General features: G+C 35.6%; 1 protein-coding gene across 1 annotated transcript; it reads right to left on the reverse strand.

The window, feature by feature from the left end:
* Positions 1-6,667: 6,667 nt before the first annotated feature.
* LOC107842378 lies at positions 6,668-15,524 on the reverse strand. Its single transcript, XM_016686186.2, has 2 exons — positions 14,788-15,524; positions 6,668-8,159 (listed from the first exon to the last, which is right to left on the reverse strand). The coding sequence occupies exons 1-2, from the start codon at positions 15,215-15,217 to the stop codon at positions 8,098-8,100; spliced, it is 492 nt and encodes a 163-aa protein (XP_016541672.1). The 5' UTR covers positions 15,218-15,524; the 3' UTR covers positions 6,668-8,097.
* Positions 15,525-26,895: the final 11,371 nt, after the last annotated feature.

Here is a 26,895-nt window from a genome sequence, read left to right on the forward strand (position 1 = left end):
GATGATCTTCTTATTGCTTGTGGTAAGAATGCCATTAATCTTTTTCGTGATGAGTCAAGCTGGTTTGTGAATTCTGGTGCTACTTGTCATGTTATGCCAAAGAAGGAATTATTTTCTTCTTATACTCCAGGTAATTTTGGAATGTTGAAAATGGGCAATAATGATGAAGTTAGAGTACTTTCCACTGGCACGATTTGTCTGGAAAGTAACAATGGTTCCAAACTATTTCTCAATAATGTCAAGCATGCTCCAAATGTTCGCCTGAATTTTATTTCTATAGGAAGTGTTGATGATGAGGGTTATGTTAATACCCTTGGTGTTGGCCAGAGGAAGCTTACTAGAGGTTCGATGATTGTTGCTCGAGGTGACAAGTTGTCTAACTTGTACGTATTTCAGGGCTCTACTTTTAGAGGCTTGATAAATTTGGTGGAGAATAATACTTCATCAGAGTTGTGGCATAGAAGGTTGAGTCATATGAGTGAGAAGGGGATTGATAGTTTGTCTAAGAAAAATTTTCTTTCTAGAGTAAAACAAGCAAAGTTGAAGAAGTGTGTTCATTGCTTAGCCGGTAAACAGAAAAGAGTTTCTTTTTAGAGTCATCCGCCTTCAAGAAAGCTCGATTTGCTGGAGTTGGTGCATTCTGATTTGTGCGGTCCTTTTAAAGTAAGGTCTTATGGTGGTTCACTTTACTTTGTGAATTTTATTGATGATTATTCTCGCAAACTCTGGGTATTTTCTTTGAAGTCCAAGGATCAAATACTTGATGTGTTCAAGAATTTTCAGGCCTTGGTTGAAAGATAGACAGGAAAGAAATTGAAATGCATCCATTCAAATAATGGTGGTGAGTATATTGGTCCTTTTGATAGATATTGCAAAGAGCAGGGCATTTGGCATCAAAAAACTCCTCCAAAGACTCCTCAGTTAAATGGCTTAGCAGAGAGGATGAATAGAACACTAGTTGAGAGGGTTAGATGTATGCTTTCAGATACTAAGCTGTCAGATTCGTTTTGGGCAGAAGCACTTAATACGGCTATTTATGTTAGCAATTTATCTCCTACTGTTGCTTTGAATGGTGATGCCCCAGACAGAGTTTGGTCTGGTAAGAATGTTTCTTATGATTATCTTAGAGTCTTTGGGTGTAAATCTTCTATTCATGTTCCTAAGGATGAAAGGTCAAAGTTGGATGTTAAAACTAGACAATGTATCTTCATTGGTTATGTTCAAGATAAATTTGGCTATTGTTTCTATGATCCAGTTGAAAAGAAATTTATTAGAAGCCGCGATGTTGTATTCTTTAAAAACCAAACAATTGAAGATTTTGACAAAGCTGAGAAGGTTAATTCTCAGCGTAGTGAGAGCCTAGTTGATGTTGATCCAATTCCTTTGACAACTGCTCCTGAAGAAAATCTTCATGATGATGAAAATCAAGTTGATAATAAAGATGATGATCATGTTCAGAATGACCAGCAAGAAGTTGTTGATGCTCCCGTTCAAGTTGATATGGTTGATCAACAGCCAGATGTTGATGCTCCAGAGAGTTCTCTTAGATGATCTACAAGAGAGAGAATACTTTCGTCTCATTATTCTCTCAGTGAGTATGTACTCTTGACTGATGGGGGAGAACCTGAGAGTCTTGATGAGGCCATGGAAAGTGAAGAAAAAGAAAAGTGATTTGATGCTATGGAAGATGAAATTAAATTTTTGCAAGATAATCATACCTTTAATTTGGTTAAGCTGCCTAAAGATAAAAAAGCTTTGAAAAATAGGTGGGTTTTTCGGGTGAAGCATAAAGATGGTAAACCAATTCCACGGTATAAAGCTAGATTGGTTGTGAAGGGATTTAATCAGAAAAAGAGAGTTGATTTTGATGAGATATTTTCTCCGGTTGTAAAGATGTCATCCATTCGTGTAGTTCTAGGCTTAGCTGCAAGTCTAGATTTAGAGACTGAGCAAATGGATATTAAAACTGCTTTTCTCCATGGTGACTTAGACGAAGAAATTTATATGGAGCAACCCGAAGGTTTTGAAGTCAAGGGAAAAGATAATTATGTTTGCAAATTGAAGAAGAGCTTGTATGGTTTGAAACAAGCTCCTAGGTAGTGGTACAGGAAGTTTGATTCCTTTATGAGTCAGCAGGGCTTCAAGAAGACTACTTCAGACCATTGTGTTTTTGTGCAAAAATTCTCTGATGGTGACTTTATTATTGTGTTGCTTAATGTTGATGACATACTTGTTGTTAGTCATAATGCTTGCAGGATTCAAAAGTTGAAGCAAGAGTTGAGTAAATTTTTTTCTATGAAAGACTTAGGACCAGCAAAGCAGATTCTTGGCATGCAGATTGTCTGTGATAGAAAGGCGAAGAAGTTGTGGTTATCACAAGAGAAGTACATTCAGAAAGTACTTCAAAGGTTTAATATGGACAAGGCTAAGGTTGTCAATACACCTTTAGCTATGCACTTTAAGTTGAGCACGAAGCAGTGTCCTTCCAGTGATGATGAGAAGGAAGACATAAAGAAAGTTCCTTATCCTTCAACTGTTGGTATTTTGATGTATGCAATGGTTTGCACAAGACAGGATATTGCTCATGATGTTGGTGTTGTTAGTCGTTTTCTTTCTAATTCGGGAAGAGAACATTGGAATACTGTGAAGTGGATTATTAGATATCTTTGTGGCACTTCTAGTCTGAGTTTGTGTTTTGGTACAGGAAAGCCTATTCTTTGTGGTTATACTAATTCAGATATGACCGGTGATGTTGATACTCGCAAGTCTACTTCAGGGTATTTGGTTACTTTTGCAAGGGGAGCTGTGTCTTGGCAATCTAGGTTGCAAAAATGTGTTGCTCTATTTACTACAGAAGCTGAGCTTATTGCTGCCGTTGAAGCTTGTAAAGAATTGCTTTGGATGAAGAGATTCTTGAGGGAACTTGGTTGTGCTCAAGAGAGGTATGTGCTTCATTGCGACAGTCAAAGTGCCATACATCTTGGCAAGAATTCTATATTTCATGGTCGGTCTAAACACATTGATGTGAGATACCATTGGATTCGGGATGTGTTGGATTCTAAGTTGCTTGAACTTGAGAAGATTCATACGGATGATAATGGTTCCGACATGATTACTAAAGCTTTGCCAAGAAGGAAGTTTGAAGATTGTTGCATGATCGCCGGGATGACGGTCTCCTCCACATAGTTGGAAGGGGGAATATTGTTAGGTTATTGGGTCTTTTTTTCTTTCTATGTGAATAAATAAGCCCAATTTGGACCAACCCACTTTTGCCCATAGTTCCATTAGTATGAGGCATATATATTGATCTTTTTAGGTCTTATTCACCATCACAAAAAGAGAGTTTTCAGCAGCCAAAGAGATAAAAACAAAGCTGATTTCGCACCTAAATTTCAGCCATAGCTGTCAACTTCAAATTGCGATTCCCGCTTCGTTTCTTGTCCAATTGAGATGATTTTTGTACTGATTGTTCCTCTCATCTCAATATTTGATTAGGAACTGACGTAGCTTGATTTGGTGGCTTGTAGCTCCTGTTCTTTAGTCCCGAACAGTAGCTGCATTTTTTGTGCTTTCACTCTTTTATTTCTCTAGTGTTTGGTGTTGTGGATTATGTATTGTTTCTTGTTGTTTGGCACTTGTTTGGTGGCCATTTTGGAGGACAATATTGTAACTCTTTGGTGATTATAGTGGAGGTTTGGTCCCGTGTTTTTTTTACTCTTCACACCGAAAGGTTTTCCACATAAATTTGGTGTCTTGTGTGATTGCCTTTATTCTTGCCCTATCGTATTTGTGTAGTAATTTATTTTCTGCCATATTACTTTGTTTTTCTTGCTTTTCTTGTCTCCTCTTGGTTCAAGTTGAAAGGAAAAGTTTAGTCTTGGGTATTTTCCATTGCTACCCCGTCGGGCTCTTTGATTGTGTGCCCGTCTTTACCAACAAGTGGTATCAGAGCGCAGGTTTGGGTGTATCAGATTGGTGACTGCGGTTGGTGAAAAAGTTCTCGGTGTAACGACAAGACTGGTGATCTGCAGTGGTGCCTTGTGTCGAAAGTCTTCCTGGTGAGTGGTGGTCAGGCGGCGTGTCCTGTTGGATGATAACGGCGGTACAAATGTTTGGCAGATCATGTGAAGTGACCTAGTAGTTGAGATCTACGGTTGATGCCTCGTGTCAAAAATTTTCTTGACAAGTGATGGTCAAGCGGCGTGTCCCACTGGTTGGTAGAGGCGGTACGGGGAGGTCACAAGTGATGTGGTCTTGGTTTGAGGGGGGATTGCTGAGTAGCAAATGGAATCCCACAATCCCACATCGGAAAAATAGAGGGTATGAGGCCTTTTGGGAGGTGCCCAAAAACAAATCCGTGAGGGCTTGGCCTAAAGCGACAATATCATACTAGTGCGGAGTTACACGCGGTCCCAACAAAAATTACGTGTAAACTTTTAGCATAAACATTATTATTTGGGATTACTTGATGAAAATAATGATTAACAAATCCGATATAATACATTAAACTACACTTATCATGTATTAACAAAAGTTCTATACCTTGGCTTTCCTAACTATGACTTTTGGCATAATTCTATCATTTTATCTTAAAATCAAGTGTTTATAAGTACTTTATTATTTTATTCAAACCTACAAAAAGACTTAAAAGCTATTTTAACTTAAAGACACTAAAAATAAGTCAATTTAAATAGGCTTTAAACCCGAAAATGTAGATAATGACATGTTTGACTAGAAAGCTTATGAAATACTATATGTCTATATCTCAATGTAGTATAAGTTACATATATACATAAAGAAAAGAAAAAATCATGAGCCTACATCTAGGAAGGATATATGATTTCAAAATTGTGGGATACATAGGGTACATTTAATATATATTCGCGTAAAAGTAGCTAATAATATGCAAAGGTTAATGTTAATTGCCAATCCCAGGGCTAGGAACCGATCGATCAACATTGACACCAGCAAGCTTGGCATGACCTTTTTCACTTGAGGAATTCAGTAGTACACTGGTAGCTTCTTCTCGAGAAGGATCGATCCACTTCATCTCCTCTCGCATGCTTTTATTCAAAAACTTTTTTGATTCAAAACTTGGCGGATAACAGACTAACAGAACAATTAAAGTAATGGATATTACCATGCCGCTGCAGCAACGAGCCATTTGGTAATACAATGAGAGAATTTGGGAGGAAAATGGACACTTTGTTGAATGAAGGAAAGTATCGAGGAATTTATAGGAAGGGAAGAATAGTGTGAGTGTCAAGGTAGTTGACATGATAAAACTAGGAATATTATTATTTTTCATATGTTATGTAACGGTACAAGGTGTCTAGAAATGATGCCTCGTGGAAGTACGGTAGGTAAGGTTGAACTAAGCTGCCGGCTTAGTTTTGTTGTTGTTTCTGTGTTCAAAAGTCCCTTTTTAATATTGCTTATCTGTTTTGTTCTCTAAATTATCTTGGCTTCGTTAATTGTATTCACATAGAGGGATAGCGGTTGGGGTGTGTGCGTGTGTGGTGGTGGTGGTGAGGTTGGCGTGGGGGTGGGAGGTGGGGTTCAATTAAATCCCCCTCATCAAAAATTGGATTATGTAAATACGATCTTTTAAAATTAATGAATTCTTTTGCCGAACTCACATTTTACTTTATGTTGAAAGTTTGAATTCCAATTCTTTTGTATTTTACTTTATTCTTGAATCCTTGTATTTGAATTTCAGGCTCCGTGTAGCATAATAAAATATAGAAAAGTTACATAGGTCACATATTTCTAAAGTGACATGTTGTGTGCACGCAAAATTCGAGCTGCATTTTTGGCTTTGCTAGTGAAAATGAAATTTATCTTTTCCACTATTAGAGGCTAAAATCTTTGAGTTCATGTTGCTTTGACGCAAATCGACTCCATTTGATAACCAACAGAGGGCACATACATCAAGAGGGGCGTTGAAACCCTGATGTATACACAGGGGCCATATTAGAGGCTAAAATCTTTGAGTTCATGTTGCTTTGACGCAGATCGACTCCATTTGATAACCAACAGAGGGCACATACATCAAGAGGGGCGTTGAAACCCTGATGTATACACAAGGGCCAATCAAGCATCCTAAGGCGAAAATCAAATGGAGATTTTAAATTTTTAAGAAAAAATAACTTTTTTTAAATAAATTCTATTTTCAAAATTATATAATTGATTTTTTCTAATTATTTTTTAAAAATAATAATATAATCAATGTATTTAATCTTTCTTGAGATATAATACTCTAGATATATGAACTTCTTTTAATAATTCTTTCCTTTTATATACAAAATTTATTTTTTCTATAAATAGTATTTAATATTTTTTAAAAAAATTATAATATATCATCGTAAAAAATGAAGCCCCTCAAATTTGGACACCTAATGCGACCACCTAATGTTTTAAGAGGTAGAGCCGCCCTGTGTATACTGGTTTACCTAATTAGTAAGTAGCAATTTACCTAATTTAGATTTGAACTTAATTAGGTATCAATACTTAAAATACTCTTGATTTTAAATCTACTTATATTCTATTATATTTTAACGACCAAACCTCTACAAGTTGAAAGTGTTTATTTGGGGCAACAAATTGAAAGTGTTTAGTTTTTCCAAAGAGTATTTTGTGCAACATTAGACAAGTATAAAGTACTGCTTTAATAATGACAAAAATATTTTCCAAATTATTTGATCAACCACAAACTGCAATTTCCAAAAGCACTTCTAACTAAAACCATTTTACAAAAATAAGCAGATGTGAAAAACTTGACAAATGTATCGTGTTTTGCTAATACAGCTCTTCGATCACTTTGTGAAATGGAGAACTTATTCGAATAGCCCCTCCACCCCAATGTACTTTAGCAGTGAAGGGCAAGAGAAAATTCGGTTTAATGATATGAACCTAATGCAAATATATGAAGTGCTTCGTTAGAAAGTTACAGTTTTGGAAGAGAGCACAAACGAAAAGGGAGAAAAGTAGGCAAAGGTTGATTTAATAACCATAAAAAAGTCGATGAGCAAAGTTATAAAAAGAAATCGAACTGATAGAAAAGGCACTGTGATAGATGAGAGGAAAACGGGCAATTCCTGGTACTTACATGCATCGTTTAGATTCGGCTTAAATAATTAATATGCACCTCCACTAAATCAGGATAATGTTCACAAGTAGCCATGTTCAGTCCCTACAATAACAGCATATTCATTGTGATCACATAAGTGGGATATGAGGAAGTAGGGAGAGGCTACTTCCACGGCTCAAGGAAAAATGTTCTAACAACAAGTTTGAAAAATACAAGATTGAAAGAAGTTTGAAAAATAATTTGGAATGGAGTGAAACTCCACGACATTACAATGGAGTTTCAATAGTACAATTTAAATTCCATGACAATGTCTATTTTTTGAAAAAAAAAAACATTAACAAGTCCATTTTCTGGATTTATTCCTGAGACCCCACCTGTGAATTGCACTGAGCATGTTGTTTGTTTGTTGTGTTCTAGATTAGTGATGTAGTATAGAGTTGCTAGGTATTATTTTATAACAAATCTAGTAAAGATGCTGCAAAACTGAGATTTTACATAATTGAAAATTACATTGGAATAGGTATTTGACTTTTACTTGTTATTCCAGGAAAATTTGGATCTTTTCTAAGAGCATTTTGTCTTGATTTTGAGCTATTTCCAACTGGTGTCAGCAGGTTACGGCTAATTGGTTTAATGCAAATCTCGCGGCCCGCACCAAAACATTGCTTTACCCCTAGATGTCCAGTCAACTGCTGCGCCTCAACGCATTTCGGGAAGAACCAGCTAGCTCTGAGTTTGAGTGGCATTTCACCCTCGCGGTTCGGGGACACTTGAGTCAGCCGCCGGCGCCCGACAGCGTCTTGACCCCATCAAATTTTTGGGCCAATTCCCCATTCGTACTACCAAAAAATGAGATTCTTGCCAAAGACCTTGTTGAGCTCTCCCGATCATCGAAAGTTCCTATTTTGCTGCCTCTTCGATCGTCTCCGGATTGGTGACCTAGATGGTCAGGGTATTGGCAGCATATCTAAATTAAGTACCAAACTCAATAATCATATGTTGTTAGATTAAGCACCTGCTGGCTGCTGCCACAAACCTGATCCCTTTGGCTTCTTCAGCATAACTGTACCTGTAGAGTCCACTAAATTATCAAATGAAATCTTGCTACCACTACGACAAAAATGAATCTTCTTCCTGCCAGCCGCAGACCCTAAATGCAAATAAAACTACAGGCAGAAGTGAAGATCACTAAAGCTGAATGTCGGTTATCATTGACTTACTTCATAACATGTAACATAAAGGGCAGCTCGGTGTACTAAAGCTCCCGCTATACTCGGGTTCCAAGCCAGGGAAGGGTCAGACCACAAGGGTCTATTATACGCACTCTTACCTGCTGTTTCACAGTAACATGTAACATATGGTCATAAACACTCTGATAAGTTCATAACATGTAATGTGGAGTCACAAATAGTCGCAGTAAGCTCCTAATCTTATCCCCAGCTACCTGCTACAAAACACTAAGCAAAAGCAGCACAGCAAATGCAAGATGTGCAATCAATTGAAACCACTCTGTTCCCCTCTCTTTGCATCTTTTCTTCACAAGAATCAATTCAGTATGCTAATAGCTTTCACAACAATAATTTGGAATTACTGATTCATACTTTGAGTAACTAGCATACAAATTCAAACAAATTGATATTGCTGCTTACGAGACTGATTGAGTTGGAAGAACATTAATCTAGCACATCTGGACAAAGTTTTATTGTCTTTCATGTGCAACAACAGCACAAAGGGGACAGAAATACATATCACAAAAGGAACAGATCACAGAAATTGAACTTCAGATTGCAGAGGACAGCATGGTAAAGGCGGACAGAGAGCAGAAAAGCTTATTTCTAGGACTCTAGTTAATTTGATCTATGAACTACCACCATATAAAACCAGCTGTAATAGCAATGCCCTCCTACGATGTCCAGAAGTCTGAAATTGCAACTTCCATATTGACTACTTTCTTGAAGTCCTTCCCTTTTCCATCCAAATTATGTGTAGCTTGTATAAGAAAAATAATTTGCTTCCCATCTCTGCTATACCAATTGAAACTTTATCAAGGCACACCATTCCATTTGTCACTCTACAGAGCTTAAGCAGATGATGCTCTGTTCGGGGATGATGATCTTCCAGACTTTAGTTTGCGTTCTGGTCATAGCTTATATCCCAATCCAGAGAAATTAGTTAAGCAGCTTAAAGGAAATGTCTCATTCGGTTGTTATATGTCAATTAGGGCTGTGCAAAATCCGAACAGAACGATAAACCGAACCGATAAAAATGTTATTGGGTTATTGGTATTGGATTATCAGGTTAACGGTTTTTTATTGATATTATAAAAAAAATTTATTGGGTAAACGGTTCGGTATCGGTTTTAGCTTATTGGGTTATCGATTAAACCGATAACCCAATAAGGATACACTAAGTTATTGTTTTATCCCTATTTATGTTATATATTTAAATATATATCTCTCTTTATCTATCTATCTATCTATACATATATATAGATATGTGTATGTATATAGTTTATATGCACTACTAATTCATAATTCAGTGATTCACAAAGTATTAACCTATTCAGAGCAACAAAGGCACAATATAAAGTTCGGCTATTATCGTAATAAAAAACTTGAAGCATTTATAGCTTCCAACAATTAGGATTTAATTTTTTTCCTAACAAACATTCAGTTCAAGTTTGAAGATTCTTGTAAACGAAAATGCACTGTGTAGATTTTGACAGTAATTAAGATTTCATTTGTTTATGTTAGTTGTTACTATTTCTATTTTATAAGTATTTTCTTATTGGTTAAACCGAAAACCAAACCGTTAAGGACCAAAAACCGATAAACCGAAACCGATAAGAAAATATCTTATTGGTTGGTTATTGACTTTACATATTTAAAAATTGAAAACCGTTAAACCAAACCAATAACACGTAAAACCGAACCGATGCACACCCCTGATGTCAATGGCAGAACAAATAAGTTTTGAAAGCAATAGCTTCTCATACTATTAAGGCCTGAAAAACAGATTTAAATAGAAGCAAATCTAAAAATAAGTCTAGTGTAGAGTCTTTTCCGTATTTGATTTATCAAATTTACCTAAAGGAAAACAGAATCTTGACCATTACAACCTTCTATATACAGATATGGGCTAAAAATATAGAAACAAGTTCCACAGCCGGTGAGGGCAGAAGCTATAAACACTTTACAGCCATGATAAAAATTTCGGGAGAAAAGAAAAACAGGCAACATGCTTATGAGCGAAAAAAGTAAGCTTAAGCACTGTTACAAGTCAAAGTTGTTTGGACACAGACGATGAACTTGGGAGTTAAATATGTGTGCACATTTAGAAGGTGTGTCAAGCCATTACAAGGAGAATTTGTTTACTCCCTAATTATCATTCCTACGAGAGCAGACACATTAGACAAGTTATCTTGTTGGTACATCATGGAAATCATCATTTCCCACACTTCTCTACTAATACAATCTACAGAGGCCATATTATCCAAAGCTCTCAGTAAGGACTCCCTATCTCCTACTTGAATTAGCCCATCGAATAATTTAAATAAACTTGTTTCCCGGGGAATATACCCTTTGAAAACCATCTCATGCAAAATAACTGCAGCATCTTTAAACTTCTCCGCTTTACAAAGCCCATCAAAATATACCCTATAACTAACCACATCGGGTTTACACCTTCGTCTAGGCATATCATCCAAGAGGTCACTAGCTTCTCTTAATTTCCCATCATCACAAAGGCCTCGAATTATCACGTTGTAACTAATTACATCAGGTTTACACCCCTTTCCTTCCATCTCATCCAGAACACGAAATGCAGAATCAAAGTCTTTCTCCTGACAATAACCATGCATCAACGCATTGAAAGTGACTCTATCACATTTGCATTCATTTTTTTCCATCTCTTTCAACAAATCATAAATTTCATCCTTTCGACCAACCCTAAAATATGCACTAATCAACGTCGAATACACAGCTGAATCCAATTCCACTTTCTTTTTCAACATCTCCTCCTTCAACTTAACCGCCACATTCAAATCACCAACCTTACAAATTCCTTTAATCAACGCAACATACATGAACGTACTAGCCTTCAACTTGAAATCTCTCTCCATGATCCTCTTTATCCTAAACGCATCGTCTAAATCTCCACTCACGCAAAGCCCATTAATCAACGTCCCAAAACTCACCACATTCGGCTTAATCCCTCTCTTACGCATTTCATCAAACACCTCCCGGGCACTATTCAAATCACCACATAAACAAGACGCATTCATCAGTATATTAAACGTACAAACATCTGGGGTTCCATAATTTTCAAAACTCTTCAATAATTCACCAACCTTGCTGTACTCTTTACAAGCTAAAAGTGCATTCAACAAACTATTAACAGACTTTATACTTCTATGGCAGCGAAAAGAAGGTATTTCATTGAACATAATTAGAGCTTTTTCGGGTAACTGTGCTCTGCCATAAAAGGAAACAACATTGCAGAAAACGACTTCGTTGAGAGAAAATCGAGTGTCGTGCTTCAATTTGTACAAGATTTTTTCCATTTCGTGGAAGAGTTTGGCTCTACCGAGTTTGCAGATGATGAGATCATAGCAGAGAGGAGAATAACGAAAGGGTTTAGTAGTAGTGTTGTGGCTCGGATTGGGATTGAGGAAGAGTTGGAGCGCTATTTTTGGATCTTTTTGTCGGTGGAGTAGAGAGGAGAGACTGAACGACGATATCTTTTTTACTTTCTCCATTTTGTAATCCCAATGTGTTTGTGGTCACAAATGACTCGAGCTTTGTTGGGACGGTAAACAAGAATCTACATTTTTCATGCTTGGGAAATTTTTAGAGTGTGTTTTTATATGAAAGTTTTTTCATTTTTCCATGTTTGATTCAGCTTAAATATTTTAAAAAATATTTTTTAAATTAATTTATTTTTCTCAAATTCAAGTAAAATAACTTTTCTTTAAAAAGTAAAAAGATATTTTTTAAAATTCTCTTTCAAACTCATTTTTAAATTGAAATACTTATACAACAACATATTAATGTATTTTCATAAAATGAGATTGGGGAAAATAGAGTGTACGCAGATTGTAACTACCTCAGGTGAAGTAGAAAGTTGAAATATTCATACAATACCCAAAATCACACACTCCTATCTCGACTCTCAATTCCCTACCACCTCTACCCCCTACATATCTAAAGAAAATATTTAATTTATTTTTAAATAATTTTTTAAAAAAATTCTTAACACATTCCCTAACCCAACCCCTCCCCCCCCCCCCTCCCAAAACAAAACTTTTTATTAAAATAAAAAGATCAAATTTTTTTTCTTAGCCCACCTTCTACCCGACCCCCACCATCCCTACGAGCCCCCTCCATCCCAACCCTCCAACGAAAAAAAATTATTTTTTTTAAATTTATTTTTCTAAGAAATTTCATTTTTTACTTCATCCTCACACCCTACCCCGACCTCCACCCCTACTCGTCGTCGTCTCAACCCCTCTTTAATTTTTTTGAAAAAAAAAAAAAACTCAAAATTGTTTTCTTACCCCACCTCTTTCATCCTATTCTGACCCCCAACCACCTACCTACATATCAGTCCTCCTCCAAAAGTAAGATTTAATATTTTAATTTATTTTTAAATAAGTTACAAAATATTTTGCTTACCCCACTCTTTTTACCCTATTTATTCTAATTTTTTTTTATTAAATATATACAAACACATTTAGAAAATATTTTCGTATTTACATAACAAACACACAAATATAAGTAAGAAATAAATTGTTTTCCTAAAAAAAAATTTTGGCCTCCATATTGAACACAGCCTAAAAAATAATATTTTTTGGGTTACAAAATTATTTTTATAAAAAGTATTTCTCTATGTTAGCCAAACGCTAAAATGTATTTTCTAAAAAATATTTTTTTATTCACCAACCAAACACATCAAACATAAGAAAATGAGTAAGAAACAAACTTCTTTTCCATGAAAACATATTCTAGAAAATATTTTTCATAAAACATTTTCCTTCATACCCAACACACCCTTAATTTGTTTAAGGAACGGAACCTCACATGACTTGCACGTATGGCTATTACAATCATATACATATATAGACTAGACGGCCATGGTCCGCTGCTGAGCACATAGCCAACTTCAACAAAATTAAATTGTTATTCTAGCTCAGACAAAGAAATTGCACAACTTAAATTACATCCCCTATCGGCTATGGATGTTGCTCATTCAAGAAGGTCCATTAGTATGTCATAGCTGCCGCTACCAAAAAATAAAATGTAGTAGCTGCTTCAAATCTTTCAACTGACCTAACAGATCCTTGACTTGCTCCTCAGCTCACCCCCCCCCAAAAAAAAAATTACTTTCATAAATCATTTGAAGAAGATGAAAAATTGAATAAAAACTAAGAAAAAAAGTTTGAATATACTCACCATGATCCTTAAGCTTACTACTTTGACGGTGTTCTATAACCTAACATTATCTTGGTCATTTGAATGCACCTGGTTAACCAAAAAAAAAAGTTAAATTTTCCTTCATCCTACATAATAAATGAATTGTTGGATTTTGACATACATATTAAGAAAAAAACATTAAAAACATAAATTTAATACAATTTTTCATTTTTACCCCCAAAAAAAAAGTTGACCTTGTAATATTTTTTCAAAAGTTAATTGGTTGTCAAATCATAAGGAAAAATTTGAAAAAAAATTCAATGATTCACTTATTTTAAAACACCAATAAATATCCCAATAATTCACTTATTTCGAAACAGAGGGAATATAAAGAAAAAAGGATAACCGTTGGATTTGACCTTTTTATCTCCTTTTACCAAGCAAACATTTCTCTATGCAGATACTTATAACGAAAAACGACGTCACAAAATCAAGGAACAGCAATCTTGTAGGAACAACATATAACAATTTATGTCTCACAGTCAAATGAACGGTAAGAAGAGAAAGAAAACTCTTGTTACCTAATGCCCTGGCAGCTTATTTTGCAGTTTTCACAGAAACAATACGCATGTAAAAATGCTTTAAAAAGCAGAATAAAAGGTAGAACTCGAGTATCAGAATAATGATCTAGAGTTTCAAGACAGAAGCAGCTGGAGTAATTCTACAGAGTAGAAAGATAGTCTAAAGCCCTCATAAGAATGAAACTTTTGCCTATTAACCTCTCATAATAATGAAGTTGCATAATCTAAACAATAATTGCCTCTATGCCAATATTATTGAAGGTAGAAGATATATAAGGTCTCTCTATAGCCAATTCCTATATTTTGCAGGCCCGTGATTTTATCTCAAACTCAAAAGAATAAGTCCTTGCAATAGTCCTGGTTTCCTATCATATCTAACTAAGTTTCACATCATCAAAAGTTTACAATCTTTTTATTTACTCCATAGTCAATTCATTAATACATAAAATCGTTCCAAGTTCAACATTTTTTCTTCTTCAAACGTCTCTCGAAGGTTCATTACGTTCTCGGTCACCTCCAAAAATGATGGCAAAGAAGAACATGAAAAATCAAGTTATCACGCTGCAATAACCTTCTAATTTAAAACATTTCTTGATTAAACTTCCAACGGTAGTTGCTACAGTTTGGACAATGTAATATTAGAAGAAGAAAAGAATCAAAAATCTAGATGTGGTAAATTTAAGAAGAAGAATCGCCAAGAACAAACCTGGTTGCAAACCATCGATTGAAGAGTCTGATATATCATCCGAAACCATCCTTTTGGACTTCGATGACAATTGCTTCCTTCTACTTGAGGTATTATTCATTCTATATATCCTACCAGTTGAAGCACTGCTGTGAAATGAATCCGTTGAGGCATCAGAAGAACATGAAGCACTAAGTGAAAGGTTGGAATACAATGACTCTTGTCGCCTAAGTATTGAAGGAACATCAAAAGTAAGCAATGAAGGGGATGGTTGGTGACCATTTTTATCTTCCATCTCAACCTCCTCTTTTGACACTGTCTTTCTCATAGGTCTCGTAACAGATTTTCTTGAACCAGGTGATCTCCGTGCCTTATTCCCAGCGGGATCAAGAACTGGCCTTGCTTCCGAATCATTTACATTCATTGACCTTACCCTTGAAGCTCCCGACATTGAACTAAAACTCCCCTCTACTTCGTTCACCTAATTCACTTAGGCCTTCGAATCCTCGAAATTCCATACACCCACCACCTCCTGCAACGACCCAAATTTCTAAATTACTTAATCTGAAGAGGCTCTCAAGATCTTACAAAACCAAACATTGGTAGAACCCTGTAAAAAACTCAACAAACCGCATCTAACAACGCTTATGAATTCTATCCAGAACTCAATATCACTCTGTATAGTGTATAACTTTCCAACCTTCTTGTCTGATGAATCTTTAGGAGACTGAAAACTTTCTTGACTGATGAAAACCAACCACTTCCTTTCTTGCCCATTATTCAGCCAAAAAGAATTGACATTTCTATCAACAACAATAACACACATTCAGCAGATCATAACCATTAATAGAACAACTGTTAGGATTGATTAGCAGTTCACACACACTAAATCTGTGGAGAGGATGGAGAAAACTAAAGAGAGTTCTTTAGGAGAGAAAGAATTAATTTCGTGGTAACACCCGTGGGTAATCTTACATATTAATCAGGCTCCACAACCTAACAATTCTCCCACTTGGAGACTGATTCCGTCATCCAAAAATTACATTCTCAAAAAAAATAAAAAATATTCCTCCATCATCAATATGTTCGCCACACCGCAACATCTGTAGACAAAACTACAGAAAGCCAACTAAGGTTTTGCACAACCTTAGTTTACCAACATCAACACATTTAGTCAACATGTCTGCTGGATTCTTTGCACCCTCTATCTTTTCCAAACACATATCACCTTCTTCCACTGTTCTGCGAGTGAAATGGTACCGTCTTCTAATGTGCTTCGTCTTCGAATGATAGACCGGATTCTTCACCAACTGTATGGCACTCTGGCTATCTGTGTAAAGAATCTTCTTAAGCTGCTTCTTGCCCAGTTCTTCCAGATAATCTGCCAGCCATATCATCTCCTTTACAGCTTCAGCTATTGCCACATAATCAGCCTCAGTAGATGAAAGAGCAACACATTTCTGAAGCCTGGACATCTAACTCACTGCTGTACCACCTACGGTGTAAATGTATCCGTAAGTACTCATGCTTGAGTCCATATCCCCACTAAGATCAGCATCAACAAAACCTTGCAGAATTACTTCACCATTGCCAAAACAAAGTGAAGTACTGGATGTACCTTTCAGATATCTTAGAAGCCACTTCACAGCTTTCCAATGCTCTTTCCCAGGGTTTGCATGTACCTGCTAACAACTCCCACTGCATGTGTTATGTCAGGTCTAGTGCAGACTATAGCATACATCAGACTCCCAACTGCAGAAGCATACGAAACAAGTGCCATGTGTTTTCGCTCCTGAGCTTTCTTCGGTGACTGTTCCTTTGACAATTTTATGTAATTTACCAATGGAGTAGTCCTGAGTTTAGCATCATCAACTCTAATTCCCCCAGTTGCACAGAATTTTATGAATTCTGACTTGTTATATTCTTCTCCATTATCAGACCTCAGGCGTTTGATTTTCAAGCCAGTCTGATTTTCAACTTTAACTTTCTACCTCTTGAAAGTAGTAAACACATCTGACTTATATTTCAAGAAGTAAACCCATACTTTCCTACTGAAATCATCAATGAAGATGACATAGAATCTGGATGAAACAGGAGATGGTCCCCAAACGTCTGTATGGACCATTTCCAGCCGTACTTGCTTCGGCTCTATCGCAGTCTTCGTGAAGCTTACTCACTTCTGTTTACCCATAACACAACTCTCATAAAGACCCATATTAACAGATTTCAACCCCTCTAAAGCTCCTTTTGCAGTTAGCATCTTTATTTCTTTAGCACTCATGTGTCCAAGTCTGTTGTGCCACAGACATGAACCAGAAGCACCCTCAGCAACAGCAACCATGTTTATATACCCTGCAGTGGTGTACAAAGTTCCAGATTTTGTGCCATGTGCTACAACCATAGCACCTTTCACAATCTTCCACGAACCTTTCCCAAACTCTGTTGCGTAGCCTGTGTTATCCAACTGATCATTAATATATAGCAGTACGTCACATATTAATCAGGCTTCATAACCTAACAACAATAACCAGAAAGAGAACTTTCCCAAGTCAAAAAGAAAACTTTGGACAGAATTAAACTACTGTTCTTGAATCATGAATTATGTGCATAAGAAAACTAAAGAAGAAAAAAGAAAGAAAAAGTAAAGAAGAAAGTTTGGAAATAATAAAAAGAGTAGTAATTGCAGACCTGCTTTTTTTGTCGTTAGTATTTACCAATTTCACGAGGTCAAGAAGAATACCTTTCCTATCGTTTATAGTGACTCTATATACAACACTATATTGAATACCTTTCCTATTGTTTATAGTGACTCTATATACAACACTATACTACTCTTCCCTTTTATTATTACTACATGTACAGTTAGCCTTCTTAATTACACATATCGTATATCTTTTATACTATTCTTACCTCACTTCACAGGTCCTTAATCTGTCATTGCAATTATATATCACAATCAGTATTAAGTCATTGCAATTTTTCTCTAATAACATTGTGTAAAGTTTTCTTTGAGCGCATTTGGATTATAATCTTCCACTTCTGCAGTTTCATCAATGGACAAAGTTCTTAAAGTTTTACTGCATTATGGAGTTAGCTAAATGACAGATGTTTTGAGTAATAGAACTCTTAAAGGGAAAAATAGAGTTTCCTTATCTTGGACATTTCAAAAAATACCTTAGTAACATAGAAGTTTTTTCTTTTGTTATTTCATTTTTACTTCGGGTACACAGAATCTGTATATTACAACACCAACTTTAACTTGAGTTCAAGTATAAACAAGAACACAATGAAGTATATCAAATACCCTCAACACAAGATCAAAAGGACCTTTCCAAGAGGTGTATTTTATTTTGCAGAAATTAAGATGAAACAGAAAATAGCCAAGTTGTCCGAATTCACAGATTTTCCTTAAGGAAATAATCTCCCTCACTGTACTCGAGGTTGTGGAATTTTTTCTCTTAGGATAAAATGACTAACAGACTAACAGTAGCGGTACCTTAAACGGTTGGAATATCTTCGAACTCACAGAACATTTTGAGTGATCACACAGAATATTTTTTAGAGAAGAAGAGAGTTTTTAATTTGCAAATTTTTGTACTAAACCTGTGGAAGAAACCAGGTTTATATAGCCACAATATGCCTCTTCTTAAAAGAGGCAATGGTTCACTCCAAATGTTACACCTTTGCTGTAAGTTCATGTCTGTTCATCAAAGATTGCATCTTTTCCTGAATAGTCATCTCATTTCATGAATTAGTGTGTCACTTCATTGAAGGATTACATCCTTATGAAGCATCATTTCAAACCATTGCAACCTTCTGTAGCCTCAGTTCAGAACAATGTATCATTTCTGAAGCACTAGTTCAAAAATAATGCATCAGTTCACTTGAAACAGTGCAACTGTTACTGCATGTATATATAAATGAAGGTCCAAAACTGCAGAAAAATTTTTACTGCATTTTTCCTTGGCATTCTTCGAAATTCAAATAAAGTTTGTCCAAAAAAATAGATCTCATCGATAGATCATTTGCCAAATCCAAATCCAAATTCAAATCCGAAGCCAAAATCGAGCCGAGCGAGCGACGATGATAAAGGCGTGCGGCATCTATTATTTCTTGCCTCACTTGCCATGTGGAGTAAGTATTCTTGATTATAAACACTTTCAAGTTCTCTTCTTCCACCAACGTGGGAGAAAGAGTAAGCTTTCTAATTTAGGAGTACACTTTTCATTTTAATGTCTCATTCCCCTCTACCATTTTATTCTCTATTTTTCCATTCGCTTTTCTTTTATATACTATGAACCCAGCACCTTTTTCATTACTAATTTATCTTCAATTTGAAAATGAGTGTGTTAAGTGATTTAATAGTTTGTTGAACAAAGAAGAAATATTTCATAAAATTATTTGAACAAATAACTAAGTGCATGTACAAGATCAATCAATAAAACATGAAGGAAGAGAAAAGTTGAGATGTAAATAAATCAAGTTACTTAAAACACTAACTAAAATGAAAAATAAAGCAAAAGGACTAAGAGGAAACTCTAAAGCCTCACCATGGCATTATTTTTATGTTCATAAATTTTCAATTAGGTTCAACAGTCCTTCATCTCCTCATTGTCCACTTAGGAGCATCAATTGATCGATTAGACATACCTTTTGAAAATGGAATAACATGTCCAAGTCCAACCACCAGAATGAATCTACAAAGGGACAGATAAAAGAATCACTCACTAAAGAAAAAGAGTGATGAAACTTAGCAAAACAGGAGAAAGAAATATGAAGTGAATAATAGAGGAGATGAGTATGGTGAGTGATATTGTTGTGCATCAACTGAAGAAAAAATAGACACTTATTCATTCACCAATAATAGACGCCTATTCATTCAACAATAAGCTAAATCCAAATTTAATGTACAACTCATACTACCATTGGTACAGGTAGTAGGTGTTGTGATGGTCTGCTTGTTCACTTTTATATAAGGGAATATGTGTGTGTGTATATATATATATATATAAAGTGTGAAAGCACTTTAAAAAGTTATTTGAACTTTTTGCCTTTTATTAAATGATTTCACAATAGATAAAATTGTATATTTACTATTTTTCTAAAATATTTTTTACTAAAAAAAGAAAAAAATAATAATTGAAATAAAATTTGAATAGGTCTTGAATCCTACTTTACTTTTAAACCTTCAAGATTTTTTCTTTCTTTTTTTACATCAACTAAAACAGGTTTTCTTCTTTATAAGTTGCAAACTTAAACATAAATTAACCCTATATATAAGCCAAAACAAGAGTACCAATACTACATAGGCCAATTGTATCAAAAGAAATAAAAGTTGTACTACAACAGGACTAACATTGCACAGGCTAATTGTACCAAAAGAAATAAAAGTTGTACTACAAATTTGGGTCTATTTGATGGACAATTGAACACCTGTAAACTTTATTTAGTATGTCTGAGCCACGTGTATTGTATTTGTTAAAACGAGTGTAATCTTCAGTTACCTTAAACTTTCTCTCTTCGGATCTTTACCTTAATCTTTCGCCTTCTTTTCCACTTCCTTTCTCTATATGTACTATATTTCTTTGTCTAATGCACCAATTTATTGATAATGTGAATTTGATAGTATCTGTGATTGTTAGTTCTTGGAGTTTTGCACAGATATTTGTTAACTACATCTTCTACTTCAATCAACCACTATAATTTAACCGGATTTCACAGTCGATGATTGGAGATTTCGATTAGCCTTTACAGTTCTTGAAAAGATAAAATACGCATGCAATCCATTTACAAATTTTAATTCTCTGGAATTTCTGTGGATATTTATTTTGAACTATAGTTTTCCTGTTGGATATCTATATCATGCTATGTTGGTACATCATTTTTACACCGATGCATATGTGACGCTTGATAATTGATACGCCTAAATTACACCTCTCTTACGAGAAAGTAAGTGGTCGCTGTCAAATATAGAACCCAACTAGGTTTGGGTCAAATCCCACAGGGAATATGGTACTAATTAAGTTGTATGCAGATTAGTTGACTTTTAATCATTTGTTTCCGTAAAACAAAAAGGGAGAATTTGATTCAGTTCACAAATTAATGGTTTTAGTTTAACAAGATGAAATATGTGTAGTAGTATTCAAATTCAGAGAAATAGCAAGCTAGGGTTATGTCTACCTTGTAGTTTTTAATACTTTCTAATTATGGGCTTTAAGAGTTCATACATGCATCATGCTTATAGAGAAACGTATTACTTTTAATAACATAATCTTAGTGTTTCTCAACCATCAAGGACTAATTCACTTCAGTTCTCTCGAATCAAAAGTGTTTACAAAAAAATAATACGAAATCTCTAAGTAGTTAATCCTATTAAGGCATTAACATATGAAATAGGGGTTGGAAATCCTATTTTCTTATCACTACTCTCTTTTCCGAACAACAACTTTTCTATAGAACAAGTTGTGTTTAAAGGCACATTCTCTATGTTTGCAACCACGAGAATTCAAGATAAACGAAGAGAGTATGATATAAGCAAATCAACGCATGATGAATTCAAAAACCCAAAGTAATAGATTGTATGTTACAAGGTTTCCATAGCCCTAACTAATAAACTTAGCTACTCATGAATAAAATGAAAATCCCAATAGAAATATTCATCATACCAAAAACTAGAAGATGATCTTGGTGTGCGAATAGTGAAAACAAGAGAAAAAACATTTTTCTCTTTCTCCTAAGTTAAGCCACCCTTTTCCTTGTTCAAAAACTAATACAAAATAATGAATAATTATAAAAAAATTCAGCATCAAGTCTTTTTAATAATCTTTTCTCTCATAATTACCTTCTAAGTCCCTGAACTAATTATAAATAATAAATTAGTCTTGGACATAGTTTCTAGGCGCCACATTTGGTCCAACAAGCTACTTTTCTCTTGTGTGATTCGTCATCCGCAATCCGTAGTCCTATCATGTCTTTATCTACCTCATTAACACCCAAAATCATGCTAATCACATAGGTTAGCTCAATTACATAAAAGTAAAGTAAACACATAAGAAACTAGACACTTTATTCTCAAAACTTAGCTAAAATATGGGTAAGTTATGGTGCTTAGGCGTATAAATACACCCAAGATCACCACCCCACACTTAAAGTTTTGTTCGTCCTTGAACAACTTATCCATTTACGTATACAGAAGATTTAAAACCCACAAAGAAAACACAAGATGCTCAAATAGGCTCACACAACGAATATGAAACAAGAAGTAGATTCAAGAACCATTACTGAAAATAACCTACCCTTAAGAATAGACTTATCAAGTTGGCAAATTCATGCATACTGTTTAAGCGAAGAAGTCATATAAATTACCCAACCTTCATCAATCATATGCCCCCACAGCAAGAAAGTTACCCATAATCACTCGCAATCACGTAATTTCTAACAATATAGGTATAAGAATCAAGTTGCGCTCACTCTCACAAGGAGTTCTCAAATTACAACTGATGACCATATGCTTGCCTTTAGTATTATGCTCCACTAATATTAGAATGCTAAGATTAGGATCAAATAGGTCTTTTACGGGTTGTAATGCAGGCTAAGGGATAAGTAGGACTATTTTTGGCCAGAAATAGTGACTATATTCCCTAAGCGCTTTAATACACTACATTATACAACTAAGACCAATTTTTAACAACCAAAGTACACCACTTTCATCTACCCATATCTTTTGTTTTCACCCAATCTCATTAAACTCAATTAATAACACTATGGTGGGAGTATGCAACTCTTTCAAATCTTTTTTTTTTGCACTTATTTCACATTATGCACCCTTATGATAGTCACCATCAACTTAAGAAATTTTCCTTAGTTGAGGTGCATAATGTCCTGGAAGGATCAGGGCCAAAATAGGTTCATTGTATCATGTCCGGGATAAAATTTGGAACTTTTTCAACAATTTTTGATAGTCCCAACCACATCAATTTCATACATCAATAACTAGCCTCTGGGGCATCAATTTCACCTTTTTTTCTCTTATGGTCAAACTCCTAACTCAAATTGATTTTACCTTAAAGGGCTTAGGAGCTTTTGGATCAAATTACGGTCTATTCAAAAATGGGTTAGGCTATATATGAGGCTAGCAAAAGAACAAGCTAAAGGCTCAACGGGGCAAACTAAGATAATTTGCAAAGGTAGGTCAAAAGAAGGCATGAACAATGGTTGTCAAAGAAATGCCTAAATCATCTCCTAAACTCACAATCTTTATTTCTCTTTGTACACATACCAAGCAAGTTCTAGCATTAGTTGAAATAAGGAATATACAATAGTCTTACACACTTATGGCACATGGTCAACTCAATTAGGAGCATTATAGATTCTCGACCCAATAATTAAATGAATTCAAATAAAACCAACAATCACAACAAGAGTCACAACTAGAGCCTAGGTGTTTCAAATGTAATGACCCATCACATACTTATGATATAATTCCATGTGATCCACAAGAACAGTTACATGCAAGTAAATGACTAATTTTCTTTTAAGACGGTCGTCATCCATCCATCATCGAGAAAAGCACTTAACTACAACTAAATTAAACAAACATCTAACAAGAAACAAAATAAACAAAATAACTAATCCTATCACAGAAGTATACTATGGAAAACGTACTATTTTCTTACAAAACAAGTAGCAAAGTAACCAACCACCCCACACTTAAGCTAAGCACTGTCCCCAGTGCAAATAACAAGATAAAGAACCTGGCTAGTAGTACTCCTCATCCACATTAGGAGTCATGCTACCTATATTGAGATTATCATCGAAGCCATTTTTCACTATGACATGGTGTACCAACGTTAGTTGCAATACAATTCACTCATTTCAATTCCCCCAATTCGATTTCAATGAAGCACTTTTTGAACAAAATCATGTACTATAACTTCAACCATATCAAGATAAATAAAACACCATCACTTTCACATGATTTTCTCAACATCATGTTCAATAAAATAAGATGGAAACTAATGGTTACACAACTACCATGTTGGTTGTGAATAATTCACTTACATGTACAAGCTCAAAGTACTGCAACAATGGTGCTTATCTTCCCAAGATGTTCAAAATCTTTCTTTTACATAGACATGGCAAGAATTTAATTCATAATCCTTAAGAAATCAATTAACTATAATAAAAGTTCACAATAACTAAGGGTTAAGAAAGTAAAACTTACCTTGAAGATGGAAGATTAAGGAAGGAAGAGGGAAATTCTTGAGATTGTTAAACAAAGAGTAATCTTGAAGGATAAATAGAATGGTAAGAGAGCAATCTTGTACAACTTAGGGGTGAAACAAGGATGACTTTGGGCATTCATGGTGTGGATTCTATTAAACAGCTTAGGGGTGAAATAAAGATGACTTTGGGCATTCATGGTGTGGATTCTATTAAAGAGTGAAAACCGGATCGGATTGACCTAATTAAAAGTCAGGTACTAAACTAAATTGGGAAGGGTATGCGAAGCACAAGGGAAGGCAAATGTTTAAGTGTGCGTCGCATAGGTCATCGCATAAGTGAAACAGTGAGCATATACATTATGGTTTGCGTCGCACATGTTATTGCACAAAGGTAAGTATGCGCCGGACAAGGTATCACACAAATTGGCTAGACATAGCATAGGTAGCCGCACAAGTAAGACAGTGAAGGTATGCAGTTGGGTGTGTGACGCACAAGACATTCCAAAGTTAAGGTGTGCGCCGCATAAGCTATAGCATATGTGAGGGTGATCTAAGGCTATGTCTTAGGCGACACCTTTGCCATGACCTATGTAAACTTAATCACCACACACCCTGTAGTACACTTAAACTTTGATACCATGCACCCAATTCTTTATATAAGGAATTGAGAAATGTCCATACCGCGGGACTTCGCCCCTGTACCCCCATCGAGGTCAGTGGTGGGCTCCGGGATCGAGATGCTACCACCATAGACCTCATTAAAAATCACAAAATAAAGTCGCACCGTGAAACTTTGGGGGGCGAATTAACATAATTTGGGTCATAGCTCTAACACGAATCATGATTCAAGCCTTAACATTCTGTAATGTTCCCGTTACTCCTAACTTACCACCATTGATATGGCTCAATTCCAAACCAAATTTGGTACCAATCACCCTCTTACTACTTCATGCACCTATACTTAATCAAAATTAACTAAAAATAATTAGAAGAATGGGTTGCCTCCCACCAAGCGTCGTATTTTTAGTCGTGGCTCGACTTTTATTTTTGTATTTTTATTTAACATGATAAAATAAAAATAAAATCATGGGTTGTCTCCCATGCACCGCCTGATTTAACGTCGTGGCATGAATAAATTATCTTGACTACTCAGGCTTTATCAAGATATATCTATGATACCATTTGTACCTCATCTTCATAGAATACATCAACGATTGAGAAAACACTCATCTCCTTTTGTTGTTTTATAAATTTACACACTTTAAAACTAACCTCTTTCCCGTTGAGCCTAAATTTGAGCTCATTTAACTCCAGGTAAACTAACACTCTCCCAATTGCTATGAACGGCCTGCCCAAAATTATGGGTACTTCAAAGTCCACTTCGCAGTCAAGAATTACAAAGTTGGCAGGAAATATAAAATAGGCCACCTTTACAAGTACATCATGTAGAATCCCAATCGGCCTTTTCACCGATCTATCCTCCATTACAAGTCACATGTTTGTGGGTGTGGGGTCTCCCAAACCCAGCTTCTTATAAACAGCTAGCGGCATCAGATTGATGCTAGCTCCTAGATCACATAAGGCCTTACCAAAGTCCAAAGACCCAATCGTACAAGGGATGATAAATTCTCCTGGGTATGCCTTATTCTGCACCAATGACCTTGTAGAAATAACACTACAAAGATGGAGATTATCCACCAGTTCATAGCTTACCGCTTTTTACTTCGTCACTAGATCTTTTATAAATTTAGCATATCCTGGCATCTGCTCAAGTGCTTCAACTAAAGGCACATTCACTATCAATTGTTTCAATATAGCCATGAATTTGTTAAACTTGCCTTTACCTTCTTTCTTCTGTAATCATTATGGAAATGGGGGTAGTGGCCTTAGGATTTTAACTGGAGAAACTTTTACCTCCTTTCTTATACCTCGATCCACATCACTAACATGCTTTGGCTTAGGTGGTTGTTCCACTTCTGCACTCTTTCGTTCCTAACTTCCCAACTCCACAGGAACCACTGAAGATTTATCAACCATCTCCCAATCCATTTCGATTGCATCAGTATGAGAGGATGCTCCTAAGCTTGGACTAAATAACATCTTACCTCTCCTAGTGGTAATATCCATGCACGATCCATCAGTCCTCAAATTCTGAACTGTATCACTTGATAGAGTCTCATTCTGTCTTTGGTTGAATGCTGTGGATAACTGGCTTATCTTTTACTCCAGTTGTTTGATAGCAGTTGGGTGTGAATTTACTCGTTGACTCATGAAAGATATGGCACTCTTCATTGTAGTCACCCCAGAATTGGTCGCCTCAACTCCCTTTAATAGTTTCTTCATCATGTCCTCAATGGACATTTTGCCTAAACTGGTGGTAGCATTATCACGGCTTCCAAGAGGTACATACAGTCCACTCCCGTCACTTTTATTCTTCCAATCTCCTTGATGGTTCCAACCTTGGTTTCCTTGACCACCGAATCGAAAACCCCCTAGTTATGCAAATAATTAGCCTTTTGCTCGGTGTTTGATTCAGCTCCCTTACTATGGGACTCCACAAATTTTACCTTTTCTCATTCCCTGATAGCAAATAATTTATGAGCAGATCCATCTAGGTTTTCATTTGAGCCATATCTTGATCATGCTCCTCTTCTCTCCTACACTGCCCTACTGATATTATACTAGACCTAGTATTACTTGCTACCACAGAATCTCTGGTATGCCAAGCTCTACTTGTATTAGTCATTCTTTTTAACATGTCTGTAACCTTCATAAAAGCTTCATATGCAGCATTATCCACTATTGGCTTTGTAAGTAAGTTCAAATCTTTGTAGAATGTTTCTATCAAGTGTTCATCAGTTATCTTACAGTTTGGTATTGAGTCAACTTCTCTATAAACCTCGCC

Source organism: Capsicum annuum, chromosome 9, assembly GCF_002878395.1.
Source record: "Capsicum annuum cultivar UCD-10X-F1 chromosome 9, UCD10Xv1.1, whole genome shotgun sequence".
Taxonomy (NCBI): Eukaryota; Viridiplantae; Streptophyta; class Magnoliopsida; order Solanales; family Solanaceae; genus Capsicum; species Capsicum annuum.